The sequence below is a fragment of the Misgurnus anguillicaudatus genome, chromosome 8, assembly GCF_027580225.2.
Source record: "Misgurnus anguillicaudatus chromosome 8, ASM2758022v2, whole genome shotgun sequence".
Classification (NCBI taxonomy): domain Eukaryota; kingdom Metazoa; phylum Chordata; class Actinopteri; order Cypriniformes; family Cobitidae; genus Misgurnus; species Misgurnus anguillicaudatus.
Genome location: NC_073344.2, coordinates 8,512,524 through 8,534,292, shown reverse-complemented (window position 1 = coordinate 8,534,292; position 21,769 = coordinate 8,512,524). Strand labels below are relative to the sequence as shown.

Sequence of the window (21,769 nt, the reverse complement as noted above, 5' to 3'; positions counted from 1 at the left end):
ACGTCTTTGCATTGACTTAACAAGTAAATCGCTATTTCATTCGTTCCATCATGATGCTTGGAACAATAGTGATGGACATAAATGTCAAAGATTGTTTTTTGTCAACAGAAAATAAATCACAAGAAGATGCAAATGTATCCGCATTTCAGGAACATGACCAGTTTAACACATTTATAAATAAAAAAATCTGAATTGAGCATTAATGCTTGCAATCTGAACATAGTCTTTGACTTTAAATGTCTTCAACTGGTTAAAAGTATGTAAGGTAACCTGCAATTTTATGGTTCATACAGATGCCGATAGAGAGTCAAAAGTTACATATTGCAGCTTCAAAAAAATGTTTTAATGTCATGTTTAACTTATATAATTTTCTTACCTTATCTTAATCAAATTCCAGTATCTTCTGTTCTTCTGTCAAATAAATAATAATAATAACATTTTGCCGGTTTGCCCTTTAGCATTAGGGTGTCTGCATTAAGTTGCAGACCTAATGCAAACAACCATTTCTTTCATAGACGCTCTAAAAACCTTGTCATCCGCTGACCATAATATCCAATTTTTAGGCACTCTCGTAAGTTGCTCATTCATTTTAAATTGAAACATATTTATGGTGTATGCTCTTCAGCATGAAATGTAGCCTAAGATTTGTCATCTGTAAAAATTTGAAACAATTTCCTGTGCACTACACAGCACTTACAGTCCATCACGTGTACGATTCCTGTGATCACATATTGCAAAGACAGTGAAGAACAACTGTAATATCTACACAACCCACAAAAACAAATACACTCAGTGTCCCTTAGCAACTATTAGCAATGTTTATGATATCCGGATATTCAGAAAAAGAGTTTACAGAGCACTCCTGATGTTTCTGTGTGCGTGTTTGCCTTTTCACTTTTATTGCATGTGCCAGGAGAGGCTTTCAAACATTTTGTTTCCTTTGCGTCACCAATTGTAGACGCAGGAGACAACGCAAGGAGTACAATCTGATACGGGGTGTATACTGTTGAAGATAAATGCTTGGAAGTGGTTAAAAAAGGGGTGTTTGACATATACAGAGACAGCCCAAGATAAAGGTTGTCATAATATTGCCTTTGTGTTCCGCACAGATGTAAAGCTTCAAGACCACCAGTGTAAAAATCAACTGAGCACACATCATTTATTCACCAAATAAATGTTACCCTGTCTGTGAAATCCAAGGTGAAGTATCATAATCTAATTCTGAGATAAGGAAGATGTAAACTTTCATTTAATCTATGAAATGGCCTTACTCAGTCAATATTAAAGATATCAAGGTTATTTAGAATTTATTATATATGATTATTTTAGAAAGAAAACAGTAAATCACAAATATAACAATTTTATCTGTGTTTTCACAGATAGATTATTTAAACATTGGTTTTGCACTTCTATGTGTCTTCGTGGTCTGTGTAATGCTTCACAATTCAATTTTCAGACCATACAATGTAAATGCAAAAATAAAAAAATGAAACTAAAAGTTATTTTTCTATTTTTCTGGATAATCGCATTATTGGATTACTGTAATTTTTATTTACTTCTACTAAATTATAATTTAAGAAATTAACATTTAAACAAATGAAAAGTTAGCGATGCATTTTCAGATGCACTGGAGACCTACCTACCCAGTAAATAGCACGAAGTGTAAAAATCGTGCAATACATACGCCAAATTCCACTTCGGCGTGCATATGATACGCCAGTCCTTCCTATTCACTTAAACGGCACATCATTTTTTGTCGTTTTATTTATTGGTTTCTCAATTGTTTTCTGTTTTTTAAACCATTTTGCTTGGGGTTAGGGTTAGATTTCAGATTTGCTTAATGAGGTTATTTAATATAGAGGTTTCTCCATGTTTTTGTCTATAATTAAGCCATGGTTGCTTGGAGTTGGGGTTAGAATAACCAATAAATAAAATTTGACGTATGTATTGCACGATTTTTACACTTCGTGCTATTTATATGCAACTCTGTGAGACTGGGTCTTTTTATTTCATTTTGGAACCAAACTCTTCATATCTTATAACAGCCAAGGTACATTAAATACGTCATAGAAAAATAATTACATGTGATCGTCTTTCTGTCAGTACTGAGTGCGATACATTGTTCTGATTAATCTTAACAATGTTACTAGACATGTTTTAAAATAGTGATCTGGATCAATCGCAATACTGCGCGGCCATGGACAATTTATATGTGTGCTTATACTCATTGTTACGGTAATACAGTGAGAAAAAATAAGTATTTGAACACCCTACTATTTTGCAAGTTCTCCCACTTAGAAATCATGGAGGGGTCTGAAATTGTCATCGTAGGTGCATGTTCACTGTGAGAGACATAATCTAAAAAAATCCAGAAATCACAATGTATGATTTTTTTAACTATTTATTTGTATGATACAGCTGCAAATAAGTATTTAAACACCTGAGAGAGTCAATGATAATATTTGGTACAGCCTTTGTTTGCAATTTCAGAGGTTAATTGTTTCCTGTAGTTTTTCACAAGATTTGCACACACTGCAGGAGGGATTTTGGCCCACTCCTCCACACAGATCTTCTCTAGATCAGTCAGGTTTCTGGCCTTTCACTGAGCTCCCTCCAAAGACTCTCTATTGGGTTTAGGCCTGGAGACTGGCTAGGTCACGCCAGAACCTTGAAATGCTTCTTACAGAGCCACTCCCTGGTTGTCCTGGCTGTGTGCTTCGGGTCATTGTCATGTTGGAAGACCCAGCCTCGACCCATCTTTAATGCTCTTACTGATTGAAGGATGTTGTTCCCCAAAATCTCGCAATACATGGCCCCGGTCATCCTCTCCTTAACTCTTTCACCGCCAGCATTTTTTTTTTAAGTTGCCAGCCAGCGCCAGCGTTTTTCATGATTTTCACCAAAGTTTAATGCCTTCCAGAAAATGTTCTTCTTCAGATATATAAACATACAATATACCAAATGAAAGAACAGATCATCTGCTTTCAAAAAAAAAAAAAAAAAACGTTTCATCCTACCTTGAGCAGTTCTTTTGTAATCAGCTTTTGAAAATGGGTAGGTTTCTGCAAAAACACCACATTTTGAGCAAAAAGCAGAGATAATTCCATGTTTGTGACAGACTTTTCATAGAGATCCCATTTAGAGCGATCTTTAAAACAGACAAGTACATGCAGCAGCTTGCCATAGGGCAATACTTCCGGGTTTAAAAAGTTGCGGAAGGGCGGAACATCTCGTCATTGGCGGGGAAGCGTTTTCTCTTAATTGACGAGATATCTCATCAATGGCTGGGAATAGGTTCAAAACAGTGCAATCACCCTGTCCCATGTGCAGAAAAATACCCCCAAAGCATGATGCTACCACCCCCATGCTTCACAGGATGGTGTTCTTGGGATGGTACTCATCATTCTTCTTCCTCCAAAGACTTTTAGTGGAATTATGACCAAAAAGTTCTATTTTGGTCTCATCTGACAACATAATTTTCTCCCATCCAAATGGTCATTGGCAAACTTAAGACGGGCCTGGACATGTGCTGGTTTAAGCAGGGGAACCTTCCGTGCCATGCATGATTTCAAACCATGACGTCTTAGTTTACCAACAGTAACCTTGGAAACGGTGGTCCCAGCTTTTTTCAGGTCATTGACCAGCTCCTCCCGTGTAGTTTTGGGCTGATTTCTCACCTTGCTTAGAATCATTAAGACCCCACGAGGTGAGATCTTGCATGGAGCCCCAGTCCGAGGGAGATTGACAGTCATGTTTAGCTTCTTCCATTTTCTAATGATTGCTCCAACAGTGGACCTTTTTTCACCAAGCTGCTTGGCAATTTCCCCGTAGCCCTTTCCAGCCTTATGGAGGTGTATGATTTTGTCTCAAGTGTCTTTGGACGGCTCTTTGGTCTTGGCCATTTTAGTAGTTGGATTCTTACTGATTGTATGGGGTGGACAGGTATCTTTATGCAGCTAATAGAGATGCACGGATGGGCTATTATTTCATCCGCAACTGCATCACAAAACTCATCATCCGTCCGCCATCCATCCGCACAAACGTTTCTGACCAGTTTTCAAAACCGCACCCGCCCGCCATCCGCTGACTGGGCGATGCAAGACGCTGCTGATGACAGCCGCGAGACTAGAAAGCTCTAGAATATCTGCAATGAACTCAGTCTCCGATCGGCGCACATGGGACAAAAATAAATAAATAAATAGCCTAAATTAAACGCACAAATTACATAGTCTGCACTGGTGTCATCCTGATTTACCACTTTTTAAAACTTATTCAAGGCAAACCTTTTCTGACCTTCTATTTCCTTTGTTTTTAATTCTCATTTTTTGAGTTTGCCACGTACCTCCTTCGCCAGCGTTGATAAGAGCTGTGTCAAAATGCGTCCTCATTTCTCCGCGCTTGTAATGATAGAACGAATGGATCCTTAACATGCAGAGGCTATCCGAAACAATTAAAACCTTTATTAAATAAAAGTGTATTAGAAAACTTTTTCTTGTCACTGTTTTAGTATTATAAGCAGTGGCGGCTGGTCACTAGGGGGCGCTGGGGCGCCGCCCCCTTAAACCTGGCCAGAGAGGAAAGCTACTTTAACATGTTACCAAAAAGTTAAATATATAGTGCAAATTAATACAAAATAAATTCATTTAGTTGTACTATTTCACTTTTAGTCATGTTATAATTTATTTAAAACAATTAAAAATCAAAACTGAGTTCGTTGTGTGTGTGTCATGTTTGTGTATGGGGCTCACCCCTAATGAGTGTCTATGTAGGTCAGGAAAAAGTATAAAAACATGTGACCTGTGGCTGAGTTCTAAGTGGCTGGTTTCGGATCCGCCCTGGGGCGCAGGACTGTGCGCCCCGAACACTCCCACTTATGTTGAAAGCTAATCAATATTGCTTTTAATGTTTTTTACCTCCTGTGATTGGATCGTTCGAAGAGTCTCATAACCGCGTTGGAGATTGCTGTGTTAACTGATAGCTACAGTACAGATCAGTGAAAGCAAGTGAAATATCTTGAGATGAAGGAAAATATGCTTTTATCCTTACAAAATCACCCTATAAAAGGTATTTAATTGATGAATAAATAAAGGATTAATAAGCTTGGACCAGATCGACCAACGGAGTCAAATGATGGCAGTCTGTGTTCTCCACCACTTCTCATGGCAAACGGAGTTGGCTAGCTGGATATCATGTAAGTCTTCTTGAGTTTTATTTTTTCCCTGTTTGCTGTTTTAAAGTCTGAATGCGTGATAGACGTGCACAACATGAACTTTTGTGGCGCGTTTGAGCTTGTGTTGGGTGGACATAATGAGAGCGAGAGCTCATATAATCCGGTATATTACGTGGCTTGGTCAACTTTGTTGTTAGTTTTGTTGTTGTAGAGTTTAAAAAAGCACCCACGAGAAACCACTGTTTTTAAGAAAGCTTCACGAACCGTGCATATTGAGCTGATGGACTGTATGTAACAGTTACTTAGTCTGTTGTGAGGGGAAAATGTGCTTGTGCTATTGCTATAAAAGCAAAAAGAATTGTACGAGCCTGTAATTAGGCAACTTTAGTGTCTCTTTTTGTGTGTGTTCGGTCGCGTTAAACGAAAAGTCTTTGACGGAGAAAATTTAAGCAGGATAAAGAAAAATATGAGCGCCATTTTGGCAGATTGCCCACTCAACTCAACTTGGGAATGTAATTCCTATGTATGTCCAGTTGGTGGCAGTGTGTTGCTCAAATGACGCCCTGGTTTCTAGACATTCTTACGATATTTTGATGTCATACACTGATTGGTCTGCTCATGGCTGCTGAAGTTAAACACTACAGGAGCGCTGCAACAAGACGTATGTCTAAGGTAAAGATACAAAATCTAATGACAAGAGTCTGCATTAATCTGCCTTCATGCGTTTATTACATAAGATGGTTTCAGATGAGTTTAGTTCAATTCAGATTTTTACATGTTTATTGATATTTTAATCGCAGTAGTATTTTGTTATTTGATTTGTTCATATTTGCCTGTTCAGCATAAAGCTCCGTGTTTTATTGCCTCCGCTCTCACTGTGAGAAAAAAACATTAATTCATCTGCTTCTTGTGATGGTAAAGTGATCCACGGTCTCCGTTTATCTGTTCTCTAAACAAATGAATAAACACATTGATTTGTATGCTCGTCTTGTAAGTTTATGATTAGAAATAGACATGTTGTGAAGGACTCTGTTTATCAAAAAAAATGACGGAGATTGAAAATGTCTTTCGCAACCTCTCTGTGTGTGTACGTGCGTGTGAATGATTGCCTTGATATTAGTTCATTACAGATTCATGGTACATTTCCGTGCGTTTGATTTCAACTGTACCATTTTCAGCATTAAATGCTAACGATACTCATCACCTGATAAATGGCTATTAAGAGTACTGCATTACGACAGTAAAAGTTTGATTTTGATTGTGTTTGCGCCCCCACAAATTTTTTTAGCACCAGCCGCCACTGATTATAAGTTATGTTTTGTGTTAATATTATTCTGTTTAAGTTGCGAATATTTGTTTAATAGTTTAATCTACATCAATGTGTCATATTTTCTCAAATAAATTAATATTTTTGATTACATATTTATTTTAATAAGTCAGAAATGTCTCCGCTGTTTTCTGCTGACAGGCGCGGTGGGCGCTACTGGGGGCGCGTGCAACAGGTGACGCAAATTATGGGTCCTCAGAAGGCTAGACCGTCTCATTTCAGTTCTCTTTGAGAATTTCTGAGGCTGCCACCCTGAAAGACAGAGTGCTCAACTTTTAAGGTTGCATGCTTAGAAGGACACAGCTAACAAGCAGTCGATCCGCCACCCGCCCGAATTTAATTAAAATATTATTTTTCGTCACGTCATCCGCCCGATCCGCGGTTTATCCGCGGAGTCCGCGGCTGTAACCACCAACCGCGCATCTGTAGCAGCTAACGACCTCAAACAGGTGCATCTAATTTAGGATAATAAATGGAGTGGAGGTGGACATTTTAAAGGCAGACTAACAGGTCTTTGAGGGTCAGAATTCTGACTGACAGGTGTTCAAATACTTATTTGAATAAATAGTTAAAAAGCACCTACGATGACAATTTCAGACCCCTCCATGATTTATAAGTGGGAGAACTTGCAAAATAGCAGGGTGTTCAAATACTTATTTTCCTCACTGTATGTCACTGAAAGAGTGTGCATAACCTCCTGGTAATGACCCACAGCAAATAGAAAAATACAAAAAAAAGAAAATTGCCTACTTTTCATTTGTTTAAATTTTTATTTCTGAAATTACAATTTAGTAGAAGTAAAATTAAGAAAAGGAAAGTAAATGACAATAATCTAACGATGCAGTTATCCAGAAAATTTGAAAAATTAACTTTTACTTTCATTTTTTAAATTTTTGCATTTACATTGTATACTCTGAAAATTGAGTTGTGAAGCGCTACAAGGACCCTTTTTCATTGTCTGATTTAATCCTATAAAAATCCTATAAAAAAGAATAACTAGATAAAATAGTAGTAGTAGTTTACCCTGGTTATTGGCGAACAACTGAGAGATATTGGAACATGAAACATTCACCACCTGTCCAACTTCTGCCTTGTACCAGCACCAAAATTCATCTCCCTCAGTGCGGCATCCTAAAATAAATAAACAATTGTTAAGTATTGGTAAAAACTATTTTATACATATAATATATAGTTTTCTATACCAGTGTTTCCCAACCAGGGGGTCGGGGCCCACAAGGGGGCTCAGCAGATTTCCAAGGGGGCCTCAGGATGACTTATGATTATTACAAACTGGACATTAAAATAAGCTGAAACAAGCAAAAATCAAGATGTTTCTTTTTTTGGCTATTTTAGTAGCGAATATACAGTACTGGGCAAAAGTCTTAGGCCACCATTAGATGTGGTGTTTTTGCAATTGTATAGTGATCATATATAATTATTTCTCAGTCTCTTTATTAGAATACAACCAGGATATTACAGGAAATGTGTATGTAGTATTAAAAACAGTATAAAAGTAAAAGCTGAAGTGTCAAGTATTTAGGGTAAACTCCAAGTCCACTTGAGCACTAGCAGAAAACTGCAGGATCTCTTGAACCTAAATGAAATTAAATCCTATTTTCTAATTCTAATCGAATGACTTCAGGACTTCAGTCTCCTCAAAAAAGCTCAAGATGTGTTTCATGCCAAGAGATGTCACACTAAATACTGACTGATGCCTGAAGAAAACATTTAGTTCTAAAAATTGTTTTGTTTTTAATTTTGTGTACATATTCTCTGTATTTTCGGTTGTATCTTAAAAAAGCGTGGAAAATAAATATGGATGGACGTTAAAACTTTGCTAAAACAACAAAGCTGGTGATAGTAGCATAAGACTTTTGCACAGTACTGTACATCTGTAGTCATTCCAAATTCTATTGAATTGTATGTGGATAAAAAAAATGAGTGAGTAAGGGGCCTTTAACTAGAGGGACTTGAAGTGAAAAAGTTTGGGAACCACTGTTCTATACAAAACAGTTTTGTTAAGTAATATTTATGACTTGAATTCAAGTAATTAACATATTAAGATTTACCACAAGCACATTACTTTGGTTACCTGACCAAATGTCTTACAGCGTACAGTAGATAAAAGCAAGTAGCTGGAAGCTGCAGGCAAAGCAACAGAATGTGTGCTCTCAGAGAAAGAAAAGAACAAAGGAGATTGTCTCTCCTCAGTTTGACAGGAGCACAGAAGAGGGGCACTACGATGTTAAGAGAGATCGGGACAGGGCACAGACACTGAGAATTGCTAAAAAGCTTTAGATAAGTCAGGCAACTCCGCTGTTCATAGGAGATCTTTGACTGAGAAATAAGACAACAGAAGCTGAATCAACGAAGAAGATCTTGCGTATAATGAGAGCCACAGGGATCATATTAAGGCATGGCTTAATAAACATGACTGCCACATCTAAGCCATGGACCAAATTTCCACCGTTTGCATCTATATCCTCAATACTGTACAGTACTATATACACACACTTTACATACACAGTGGCAACTTGATGTAAAAAAACACTTTTCAAACAAGTTAACTTCACTACACTCTAAAAATGCTGGATTAACCCAGCGTTGGATCAAAAAGGGACAAACCCAGTATGCTGGGCTGTAATTTAACCTATGATGGGTTGTTTTAAGAGTGTAGGAACAGCTTAATTTGAAAGCAAATTCAGGAAAACTGTTGATCACATCAAGTAATACCGCAATGATGTCTATAAATAAAGTGACCTCATTCCTGGAAGGAAAGATGTGGAAATCTGTTTCAGAGTGAAAAGTTGACACAACTAAAGCCTGCTTCTGGTTTTAAAGAGTCATTGCATTTACCGAATTACAGAAATTAATCCAACCCCTCTTTTCTATTATCTCAACGACCCGTATATAAATCTTTACAACATCCCCTTTGCAACATGTTTGCCCCTTTGTGCACAAAATATGTAATAATTACAGCCCAGTCTCACGAAATTTCGTTATATAGTCACGTATTTTTTTGATTCTTTTTTCGTGCTATTATCACGAAATTTCGTGTTTTTTCGTAGTCGTATAACGAATTCCTGTTTTCGTGTGATTATCACGTATTGGTTACTCGACTGTTTTGTCCTATTTTCCTTACCATTGTCGCTTCGGTTTAGGGTTAGATTTACATAAAATGACATCCCTAACCAAACCCAACTCTAACCCTAACGGCAGGCGACATATAAAAAAAATAAATCAGGAAAATAGTATAGATCAATATATTAAGTGACATTCTAATGCAAGCACCAAATCTAACCCTAAACCGAAGCGTCAATGGTTTAAAAATAGGAAAAAACAGTCGAGTAACCAATACGTGATAATCACACGAAAACAGGAATTCGTTATACGACTACGAAAAAACACGAAATTTCGTGATAATAGCACGAAAAAAGAATCAAAAAAATACGTGACTATATCACGAAACTTTGTGAGACTGGGTAGAATAATTAAGACAGCACTGCAATGTGTCCAGGTTTAAATATCATCAACATTCAGGTCAACAGGATATTACAAAATTCTCCTTAAAAGTTTTACTTGTGATAGTATTTGTCTTCACATGATGCTTAAAATTGGCATCTTACTGTCTCTTTAGAGCATGATGAGTTACTGTTTTTATGGTGGCTTTAAGACCTCGATAGCTCCTGGTTAAAACAATCTTTCATTCTAGTGAAAATTTCTTAGAGGGGGACATATTATGAAAATCTGACTTTTTCAGGTTTAAGTGCTATAATTGGGTCCACAGTGCTTCTATCAACCTAGAAAATGTGAACAAGATCAACCCAGTAACTTGCAATTTGGCCCCTTTTGTGATGTCAGAAGGGGATAATACCGCCCCTTAATCTGCACTATCCAACCACGGCACTGCCATTTAGTGCAGAGATCAGCTCATTTGCATTTTAAGGGACACACCCAAAATGGCACATTTTTGATCACACCTACAATGTGGCAATATTAACATGTTATAATAAAATTATTTATGGTATTTTGAGCTAAAACTTCACATACGTACTCTGGGGAAACCAAAGATTTATTTGACATCTTAAAAAGTCTTGTGAAATGTCCCCTTTGGAATGAGGTAAGGGTAAGTAAATAAAAACTTTATTTGAACTGTAAAGTCATATCACAAAATAAATATGAAGATCTTGTTTCGTTCATAACAGGGTGATACTAGATCCATCCACTTGTATCCGGTCCCAGTCAAGGTTTGAAATAAAAAAGTCTGGAAAATCCAGAAAGGAGAATGAGTGATGTGCCATAGCGCAGACAGTCAGGAGTCATGCAAACTTGGACTGATCCCTACAGGAATAAAACGACTTTGAAGGCCTAGTGTCACCTCATTAATGTACATATAATCAAAGAGCCACTGAAAAATTCAGTTAAAAACTCTTTAAGTACGTTCTTCAAAGTAGATTCTGCCATTGCAAGGTTTAACATATCTATAGATCTGCAGCTCTAATGAGAACGGATTGGACAGATAAACATCATTAACTTCAACTCTCATTATTGGAGCGCAATCAAATTTGGCCGTATAGCAGAACTGCCAATCAAAATAATTTCACAGATAATTCAGCTTAATATAGTGAAACGGTTATAGGCTCATAGCTCAGTGGACTAATAAGTATCAATGTAGAGTAGAGCCCTTCATGGCATTGCGATACGGCTAAATAGTTTGCTTTCTGTCTGTGTTGTCATTCAATCCAACCCTGCTTATGTGAAATCACTGTCAGTTACATTAAAGGGGGCATTTCAGAAGACTTTTTAGGATGTCAAATAAATCTTTGGCGTCCCCAGAGTATGTATGTAAAGATCTAACTCAAAATACCATATAGATCATTTATGATAGCATGTTAAAAATTGCCACTTTGTAGGTTTGAGCAAAATTGTGCTGTTTTTGGGTGTTTCATTTTTAATGCAAATGAGTTGATCTCTGCACTAAATGGCAGTGCCGTGGTTGGATAGTGCAGATTAAAGGGCGGTGTTATCCCCCTCTGACATCACAAGGGAAGCCAGATCTCAATTACTTATTTTTTCACATGCTTGCAGATAGGGGTCTCCATGGTTAACAGATTAACCGATTAACAGTTAAAAATTGTTTAACCGAGTGAAACATTTTGCTCGGTTAACTGGCATCAATGGCGTGCATTGAATTCAGTTGTAATACATTTTTGCACCACCAGAGACCGCCAAAGCGCTCCCAGACATTTGTAATGTCCACAAGTAGTAGCAGTTTTCTAATATGAAGCGGGCAAAGAAAACAACAGCGTGGGAGCACTTTAAAATCGAGAATGACAGGGCAAAATGCAAGTATTGCAATGCAGTGCTTATATACTTCATGTACAACCTAGGGTTGCTGCGGTGACAGAATTTTCCCACCGGTTAATGCATGCAGACATGCGCATTTTTATTTTCACTTTTGAATTACGCAATTGTTTTAAATGCAGCGCTTGCGTAAGCTGTATTAAATCGCGTATGAATTTGCGTGCTTATGAAAAAACAGCTGGTTTAATCAAGTGTTTGAGTCAATGTGCGCAGGTAATTCTTGCAGAACTCGCCAGTTCCAAGCAGTGCAACCGACTACTCCTCCATAAAGCGCTGCTTGAAGGATGGGTTTATTATTTTTCTTGATAAAAATACAACAAAACTATCTCGCTTATATTAAACATCATATATGTGCATTATAACAAAAACTAGTAAGCACGCGGCTTCTGCTATCGTCTGGTCATTCAGCTCGCCTCGCAAACTCTGACAGAAATAAATGAAATCTGACACCTGCTGCTTTATGACGTGACGCGCATTCAGCTCCGCTGTGAATTCATGCAGCAGACACATTCAGTTATAAGTGTTTGCTCTCTCTAACGAAGCTAAATGATTTAATTACAAGAAAATATCAAAACGACGGTGAAAGACGGTGTCGGGGTGGGCAAGTGATCTAACCGGTGAGAGGCTGAAGCACCGGCAATCACCGTTTCACCGACTATCGCGACAAACCCAGCCAACACCCAGGCATCATAGAGAGGGCGGCCGCGGAGCCTGCGATTACCTTCGCCCAGCCTAACATCCCCGCGAACGCAAAAGTCAGTGACATACTTAAGCTGCTCTGTCCTTACCACTGCGTTTTATTTCTATAAATTAATTTTTTTTAAATGTGGTCCAACCAGTTATTAAAGGTGTTAAAAATTAATAACTACCCCTTTCTCGTGTGTCTGTATCTCTGGGTTGCCTTGCGCATATGGTTAACGTCTCGGTTACATATGTAACCCTCGTTCCCTGAAGGAAGGGAACGGAGACGTCACGTCGTGACCGACGAATTGGGAACCGCTTCGCGGGTGACCTATCTGCTTCGAGAAACCTTTAAAACGCCAATGAACTTGGCATGCAGATAATTGCCTCTGCCGGCGCCGCCCCGCCGCACAGGGATTTAATGAGCGGCAGGTGCAGTTATCAAATCAGCTATTTTTTGCTGAGAAAGCTGGACAGAAAGAAAAGTGTCCGGCCGATATCAGCAGTGGAACAGCAAACTGTGGCGACGGGACGTGACGTCTCCGTCCCTCTTCCTTCAGGGAACGAGGGTTACATATGTAACCGAGACGTTCCCTTTCAGTCGGTCACTACGACGTCACGTCGTGACCGACGAATTGGGAATCCCTACCAAAGCGCCACTGAAGCTGACCCTTCCAGTGCCTGCGTAAACCCCTCGACTCTCCTCTTTAAGGGAACGGAAAATGGGGTTGAAGCAGAGGCCGGTCACTACTTGTTCCTTAACCCACGATAGTGACTAGGCGAACTGGGAAGCGAACTCGTCAGGCGGGACTAAGATCGCTGCGGAAGAAAAACCCTCTAGGGGTCTACCACTAAGGTGATGGATAAAAAGACACGAGGTCTATAAAAAATACACTCTCTTAGCAACACTAGAGAGGCGCGGAACAAACTCCGCTAAGGGAAACGTGGTAAATCATAAACTTTCCACGGAAATACTCACAAAGAAACCACTAGGGGGCGCAATGTGGGCGCTAGCCTCACCCAGATAGTCAAGAATACATCTAGTGAGAGGCTGGCAGCGGATGCTCCGCAACATCGGTCACCAAGCGGTGGAAAAGACAAAAAACATTTTTTGTAACGTTTTTGCCTTAATGGCCTTCCATAATGGTGCGGTTTCCGCGCAGCCAAAAAGAAAGGCTCCAAGCCGACACAGGAGCCGTTCCTCGATGTTCTCACTGATCTGACGAGAGAACTCGAGAGGATACCGGCTCAACACGAACACTGTAGAATCTAGTGAACGTATTAGGTGTCGCCCAGCCAGCAGCTCTACAAATATCTGAAAGCGAGGAACCACGAGCCAAAGCCCAAGATGAAGCCACGCTTCTGGTTGAATGGGCTCTCAAACCAAAAGGGCAGGGAATGCCCTGTTTCTCATAAGCCAGGGCGATTGTGTCTACAATCCAGTGAGACATCCTCTGTTTAGTGACAGCTCTCCCTTTCTGCTGACCACCGTAACAGACAAAGAGCTGCTCTGAGGTCCGAAAGCTTTGAGTGCGATTCACATACACACGTAGTGCACGTACAGGACATAACAAAGCCATAGCTGGGTCTGCCTGTTCCAAAGGCAGTGCTTGTAAGTTCACCACTTGATCCCTAAAGGGAGTGGTGGGAACTTTAGGCACGTAGCCCGGCCGGGGTCTCAGTGTAACGCTGGATTCAGCCGGCCCGAACTGAAGGCACGAATCGTTGACCGAAAATGCATGAAGATCCCCTATCCTTTTAATAGAAGCCAGTGCGAGGAGCATCAAAGTTTTCATAGTGAGAAACTTGACACTCACCGTCTGCAGAGGCTCAAACGGGCAGTCCCTGAGAGCATTCAGCACCATGGACAGGTCCCAAGGAGGAATAGAGGGAGGACGCGAAGGATTCAGCCTCCGTGCACCTCTTAAAAACCTAATGACCAGATCGTGCTGACCCACAGATCTACTAGGGCTGGGTAAAAATATCGATTCATCAATGCATTGCAATTATTTGTTCCTCAATTCAATATCGATTCATCAAATCCTATGAATCGATTCAGCCTACCGGCCAGTGGCGGCGCTGTAGGTGGGCAACACTGTAGCGCCCGCTCCCCGAGGTAATTTGATCCGGCCCTTTATGTAGTCTGTGAAAAAGACATCTCTAAAAATAAATAAATGTTGAATTAAAATAAATGTAGTTGGACAACGGGCCCTACAGTTACGAGTTGATGAGCGTGCATCTGTTACAGCATGAGATGCAGAGCGCGAGTCACGTGACTGGCGCGAGCAGCTGTGTCACGTGTTTATATTCGTGCTTTGGTCCAACGCGAGCCGCTCGCGCCCGCATATCAAGACGCGATGACTGACAGTGGTGAGACCACGGACTCTATGGCTGTTTTAACTTGTATTTCCATCTTACAAAACCGCCTTTTCCGACAGTTGTTGTTTGATATGTCGGCTCTATGATGACTTGCTTATCCACAATGACATTAGATGTCTTAATAAAGGAAACGCATTGAAACGATAAGTAACAGTTAATCAACTATCGCACCAAACACCTGAACCACTGAACGCGTATCTACTAACAAAACATACACCTGATTTTACTGCTCTAGCGAAATCTAAAAGTATAATTTCTCTTATCAGAAGCTAGACTAATGTTTGCCAGTTATTAAGATGGCTGTTGTAGTTTAAATAGGGGTAGTGAAATAATTAGCTTTGACAAAAACAGCATAAAACAATGTTATGTTACATATTGTAAACTTTTTTTGTTATGGTGTACTAAAGTGAGTAAGTTAAATTCTCAATGAGTGTGATATGGCTCTTGTTTACCCCTTTCAATGTAAATTAAAGCATCTTACAGTGCACTTATGTTGTTATGCAGTTTTAAAATACAACATATGAACATGTCTGGATGTAGAAAAAGCCTACTTGGACATCTTACAATGCACTCATTTTGTTGTATGCAGTTTGAAAATACATGTTTGTAGAAAAAGCCTATACAATGCACTGATTTTGTTGTTATGCAGTTTAAATATAGGAAAATGTAGTCATAATCACTTGATATATCTTCGGCCCCTTATATGAGATGCTTTTCATGAACTGGCCCCATGACAAACTAACTGAATAGCCCTGCTCTAGTGAGAGCGTTCAGCGTTGAACAAAACACGCTTTACCAAAACACGCTTTACCAAAACAGCAAGATGGCAAACAGCAGCTGCAACTCGTGTACTTAATTACTTGTGTATCTACTTATTATTGAATCGATATTGAAGCAAACAAATCAATATCGAATTGAATCGAATCGAATTGAATCGAAGCCTCAAGAATCGGAATCGAATCGAATTGTGAAATTCCTTACAATACCCAGCCCTAAGATCTACCGTCTATGGGTGCATGATGCGCGGATATTGCCGCGATATCTACTTTAATAGTAGATGGTGACAGCCTCTTCTCCAAGCGGTGCTGGAGATATGAAAGCACAATACTGATCGGGCATTCTCGGGGGTCCTCTCGTTGAGAAGTACACCAAACAACAAACAGGTTCCATTTCAGCGTATACGCCTGTCTCGTAGACGGCGCTCGCGCTGCAGCGATGGTGTTAGATACGCATTGATATACGCAACAGTCGCAATGTTGTCTGTGCGAACTAATACATCTTTGCCTCTCAACTCGCTGCTGAAGCGGACGAGCGCAAGATATACAGCCCACAGTTCTCGGCAATTTATGTGCCAATGCAGCTGAGGTGATGTCCATACTCCTGAAGCTGCAAGCTCGCCATACGTGGCTCCCCACCCCGTGTTGGAGGCATCTGTGCACACTATCGCATGTCTGGAGACCTGTCTCAGTGGCACCCCCGCCCTGAGAAACGCTGGGTCTGACCACGGGGTGAAAATGAGACGGCATTTCGGTGTGATCGAGACACGGTGAAAGCCGGTTAGCCACGCTCTCCTCGGGACTCGGTCGTGAAGCCAATGCTGAAGCGGTCTCATATGCAGCAACCCGAGCGGTGTTACAGCCGCGGCTGCAGCCATATGCCCCAGTAATTTCTGAAATTGTTTCAGAGGGACCGCAGTCTTGCCCAAAAACGTATTCAAGCAAGCCAGAATCGACTGAACGCGCGCCTCCGTGAGGCGTGCTGTAAGATTGACCGAATCCAATTCCATGCCGAGAAAAGAGATCTTCTGTGTCGGGCACAGTTTGCTCTTCTCTCGGTTGACCTGAAGACCGAGACGGGCGAGGTGTTTGAGCACCCGATCTAGATGAGTGCAAAGCATTTGACGCGACTGTGCTATAATGAGCCAATCGTCGAGATATGCCAAGATGCGAACACCGCTCTCTCTGAGAGGCTTTAAAGCGCCCTCTGCTACTTTTGTGAAGACGCAGGGAGAGAGAGAGAGCCCGAACGGTAAGACTTTGTACTGATATGCTCTTCCCTCGAACGCAAAGCGGAGAAACGGCCTGTGCCGGGGAAGTATTGAGACATGAAAGTACGCGTCCTTCAGGTCGATGGCTGCAAACCAATCCTGTGGGCGAATGCACTGAAATATGGTTTTCTGCGTAAGCATTTTGAACGGCATCTTGTGAAGTGCTCGATTCAGAACGCGCAGATCCAGGATCGGTCGCAACCCGCCGCTTTTCTTGGGTACGATAAAGTAAGGGCTGTAAAACCCTGACCTCATCTCGGCTGGAGGAACCGCCTGAATCGCGTCTTTCGCCAATAAGACAGCAATCTCTGCACGTAGTACGTGCGCATCGCCGGGTTTCACTATAGTGAAACGGATGCCTGTAAATTTGGGAGGTCGCCGGGCGAATTGTATCGCATAGCCAAGACGGATCGTGCGTAAAAGCCAGCGCGACGGACTGGGAAGTTTCTGCCAAGCTTCCAGATACCGGGCGAGGGGAATTAACGGCACAATCGAAGTACCCGCGGCAGAGCGGAACGGCGGTGCTCGATGACGCACTTTCTTGGGCTGCGTTGACATGTGTATTGTGAGAATGAGCACTCACCTGACTCCGCTGATGGATGGCTGCGCGGGGAAGACTCTGATGAAGATATCTCGGTGCGCTTAACACATCCGTTGGCGAGAGAGGAGGGGGAGGACGTAGGGTTATGAGCCCATCCGTCACACCCGACTGCCTCTGATGACCTGGAGGAGGAAGAGGAATTCGCTCTTTTTGTAGTTTTGTGGGTGACGGCTGAAAAGCCGTCGGAACGGAAATTAATGAAAACCAAAGATTCCCCACCCGGTCCTCCTCCGGGGGGGGGGGGGGAGTGGTGCGTTCACCATCTCCCGAAGAGCGATCCCCTCCACCTCCAGGTCGCCCATCTCAGGGCCGCTTAGATTTTCGCTTTCCACCAGGCTTAGCGGGCTGAGCGGGCAGGGCGGGCTGCTGACGGCCGGTTCCTCGCTTTCTAGGACGGCCCCGCGATGAGGAACGGAGGCGGCCGCCGCTGCAGGACGCCCTCGGCGAGGGGCAGACTGAGGTGCCGACGTCGACGGGGCAGGTGCTGGTCTCTTCCGACGCGGCATGATGTTGGCAAGAGCCTCAGTCTGCTTCTGGGTGGCGGAGACCTGTTGTGCGAAGTCCTCCACCGCCTCGCCGAACAGGCCGGCCTGGGACACCGGGGGCGTTTAGAAGCCGGGTTTTGTCGGCATCCCGCATGTCCGCAAGGCACAGCCAGAGTTGGTGCTCCTGGACCACCAAGGTGGACATAGCACGACCGACGGCTTGTGCGGTGGTCTTGGTCGCACGTAGCGCCAGATCTGTAGCCACACGCAGGTCTTTAAAGACCGCCGAATCGTGACCTCCCTCGTGCAGATCCTTCAGAGCCTTAGCCTGATGAACCTGCAACAAAGCCATGGCATGTATGGCTGAGGCCGCTTCCCCACAAGCCTGGTATGCACACTCCGTCAGAGCTGGCGAATGCCTGCAGGCCCGTGAGGGAAGGGCAGGACGGTCCTTCCAGTAGGAGACGCCGGCAGGACACAACTGCATCGCTACCGAATGCTCCACTGTCGGGATACCGGCATACCCTTTAGCGCCCCCCCCCATCGAGGGAGGTGAGGGGTGATGGCTGATACGGACGGTTCCGGGAGGAAAACAGGGTTTTCCACGTCCGAGTCAGCTCATCATGCACCTCGGGAAAGAAAGGTACCGGTGGGGAAGACTGTGAAGCCCGTGCAGCCCCAAAGTACCAATCGTCTAGGCGGGACGGTACGGGGGGGGAGGAGCTCTCCACTCCAACCCGACCGTCTCCGCAGCCCCGAGCGAGCATGGCCGTCATCTCGGGGTCGAGATCGGGAACCGCAACCCTTCCCGAAGGAGGGAGAGGATCCGGATCCACGTCTGAAAATGACGGCCCCCCCCTCCGATGTTACGACAGACAGGGAATCCTCGGGAGGTCCAACAGAGGCAGAAAGCGACGCAGAACGTGCGCTCTCCGTCTCCATCGGAACCTCGGATGGTTGCGGATCCGTTGGCTGAGAGCCGCTGGACGAACCAGCTTGCCGATTCAGCACCGTGAGGCGGAGGTCGTCTCTCCGTAGCTTCACAGCCGCCTTCTTGGTGGTGATCAGCAACAGAGGGCGGCGTTCCCGGGGAAACGCCACACGACCCCGCAGATCCGCAAGAGTCAGGCTCTCGCAAGCGGAGCATGTCCCTCCCACGAAAGCCGCCTCAGCATGCTGGAGACCCCAGACATGAGAGACAACGATCGTGTCCATCGCGAGGACCCATGTACTTGCCGCATCCAGAAGTTGAACACGGACGAAAAGACATCTTTAAAAAGACGCTTTAACGCCCGTGACCAGTGAACGGCTGTCTTTAAAAAGACGCAAGTTCAACTGCAGCTCTTTTAGGGGAAATCACTCTTTTAGCTGTGTAGTTGATGAAGCACACAGGGAGGAGAACGCACACACTCAAATAAAGAGAGTGAAAAAGAAAGAGGTGGAAACACTCGCGAGCCTTGCTGTGGTGCCTTCGCCCAACCAACTGACACGCAGAGATCTATTCTTGTAGATAAGAGCAGCTTCTCGTGAGCAGTGTCACTGCCAGCTTTCGAAGCTAAAAAGCTGATTTGATAACTGCACCTGCCGCTCATTAAATACCTGTGCGGCGGGGCGGCGCCGGCAGATGCAATTATCTGCATGCCAAGTTCATTGGCGTTTTAAAGGTTTCTCGAAGCAGATAGGTCACCCGCGAAGCGGTTCCCAATTCGTCGGTCCACGACGTGACGTCGTAGTGACCGACTGAAAGGGAACCGAGTATTAACCGCTAAGGGTGTCGGTTAACGGTTAATTAAAAACTTAAAAACGTGCAGCCCTACTTGCAGAGAATAGTATACCCAAACTAAGTTACTGGGTTGATCTTTTTCATATTTTCTAGGTTGATAGAAGCACTGGGGACCCAATTATAGCACTTTAACATGGAAAAGTCAGATTTTTCTGATATGTCCACTTTAAAGAGAAAGAGACCGGAACATTACAACTTAAAGGTATAGTTCACCCCCCAAAAAAATAAAAAGTCTGTCTTAATTTACTCACCCTCATGTTGTTCTAGGACTATATGAATTTCTTTTTCTGATGAACATAAAAGGAGAACATTTTATAAATGATGATAAGCACACAGCTGCTGGAAACCATTGAGTGTGTGTACATGCACAGTCTTACGCCAATTATGCTTAATAAACTGATAACATGTGGGGTCATATAAACGCGTATAACGGTTTTCTTTTATCGGGGAAAGCCCATAAACGGTGTAAGCAAAAACCCATCAGCACAGGTTGTTTTTTGCTTATTACCCCGATTTTTCGTGGCATGTAAACACCTTAACCAGCTTCCTCGCGGTTTTGTTCATGTGTGTATGTCTCCGTGTGTGAAAGATAAACGTCACACGTGGAAGTAAGCGCAAAGTAACGCATAAAAGTCTCCGCTCGACTAAAGCAGTGGGCAGAGAAACTGTGAAAATAAAAGCTCAAGTTACATTTAACGGTTCTGAGAAGAGATACAACAGTATAGCTTAAAGGTGCAGTGTTTATTTTTTTAGATGGATCTCTTAACAGAAATGCAAAATAATACACAAAACTAAATTATTAGGGGTGTATAAAGACCTTTCATAATGAACCATTATGTGTTTATTGCCTTAGAATGAGACATTTTATCTACATACACAGAGGGTCCCCTTACATGGAAGCCGCCATTTTGTGCAGCCATGTTTCTACAGAAGCCCTTAACGGACAAACTTTTTTAGTAAGTTGTCTTCAACAATGATATGTATATCCGGTGGTGGCTACCGTAGCTTCTCTATGTGTTTCAAAAGCAAGAGGTCAGCAGTGGGGACTTAGCCGTTGGTTGCAATTTGCAACCTCACCACTAGATGCCCGCTAAAATTTACACACTACACCTTTAAGACAGATATGCTGTCGGCTTTTTGAAAGACTATTATGTACTATAGGCGTTGACATCACTGCCTGCGAGAAACCTGACAAATCTTCAGATCCCATGTATAAACGCCGTTGTCTGCATAGCCGGTTTATTGATTTGCATGTAAACGCATGAAAACAGATTTCTATAATAAGCAGATTTTTAATAGTTATCCGCTTATTGACTTCCATAAACAAATCCTATGGAATTCAATGGGAACCGTAAACCCTATGCTTACATATTTTATTAAAATATCTTCATTCTTATTTAATCACAAAACTTCCATAGTATTTGTTTATCTTACATCAAGATTTTAATAAAGTATTTGTATTTGTAGAAATTAACATTAAAAAAGATTAATAAATGCTGTATAAGTGCAGTTCGTTATTAGTTCATGTTAACTAATGTAGTTAACTAATGAACCTTATTGTAAAGTGTTACCGAAAAAAAATAAATTCACGGTCTAAAACAACATGAGGGTAAGAAAATTATGACAGAATTTTCATTTTTGGGGTGAACTATCCCTTTAAAGCGTAACTAAACCCCTGGTCAGAGCCTGACTCCACCCACTGGCAAATTTGAAAAATCCAAGAAAAGTGGGCAGATCCCAACGGAGATAGAGGGGACGACCTAAGCTCGTACGGTGAGATCGTAACAAGGGCGTGGTGAGCTTGAACCTGCTTACGTCATGAGTCATTTTTTGGACCCAACATCCAATAGGAAAATTCAACTGCAGTAGCCACCGTTCAACCTGAAGAGGGCAGCACTCAGACGTTTTTACACCATATATTGTAGTATTGAA

General features: G+C 42.2%; 1 protein-coding gene across 1 annotated transcript in view; it reads right to left on the bottom strand.

The window, feature by feature from the left end:
• ghrhrb (growth hormone releasing hormone receptor b) overlaps positions 1-21,769 on the bottom strand; it is a 67,607-nt gene that overhangs the window by 25,954 nt on the left and 19,884 nt on the right. Inside the window, exon 3 of the mRNA XM_073870251.1 lies at positions 7,521-7,628. Within this exon, the coding sequence (XP_073726352.1) occupies positions 7,521-7,628 (108 nt within the window). The remainder of the gene's footprint in view (positions 1-7,520; positions 7,629-21,769) is intronic.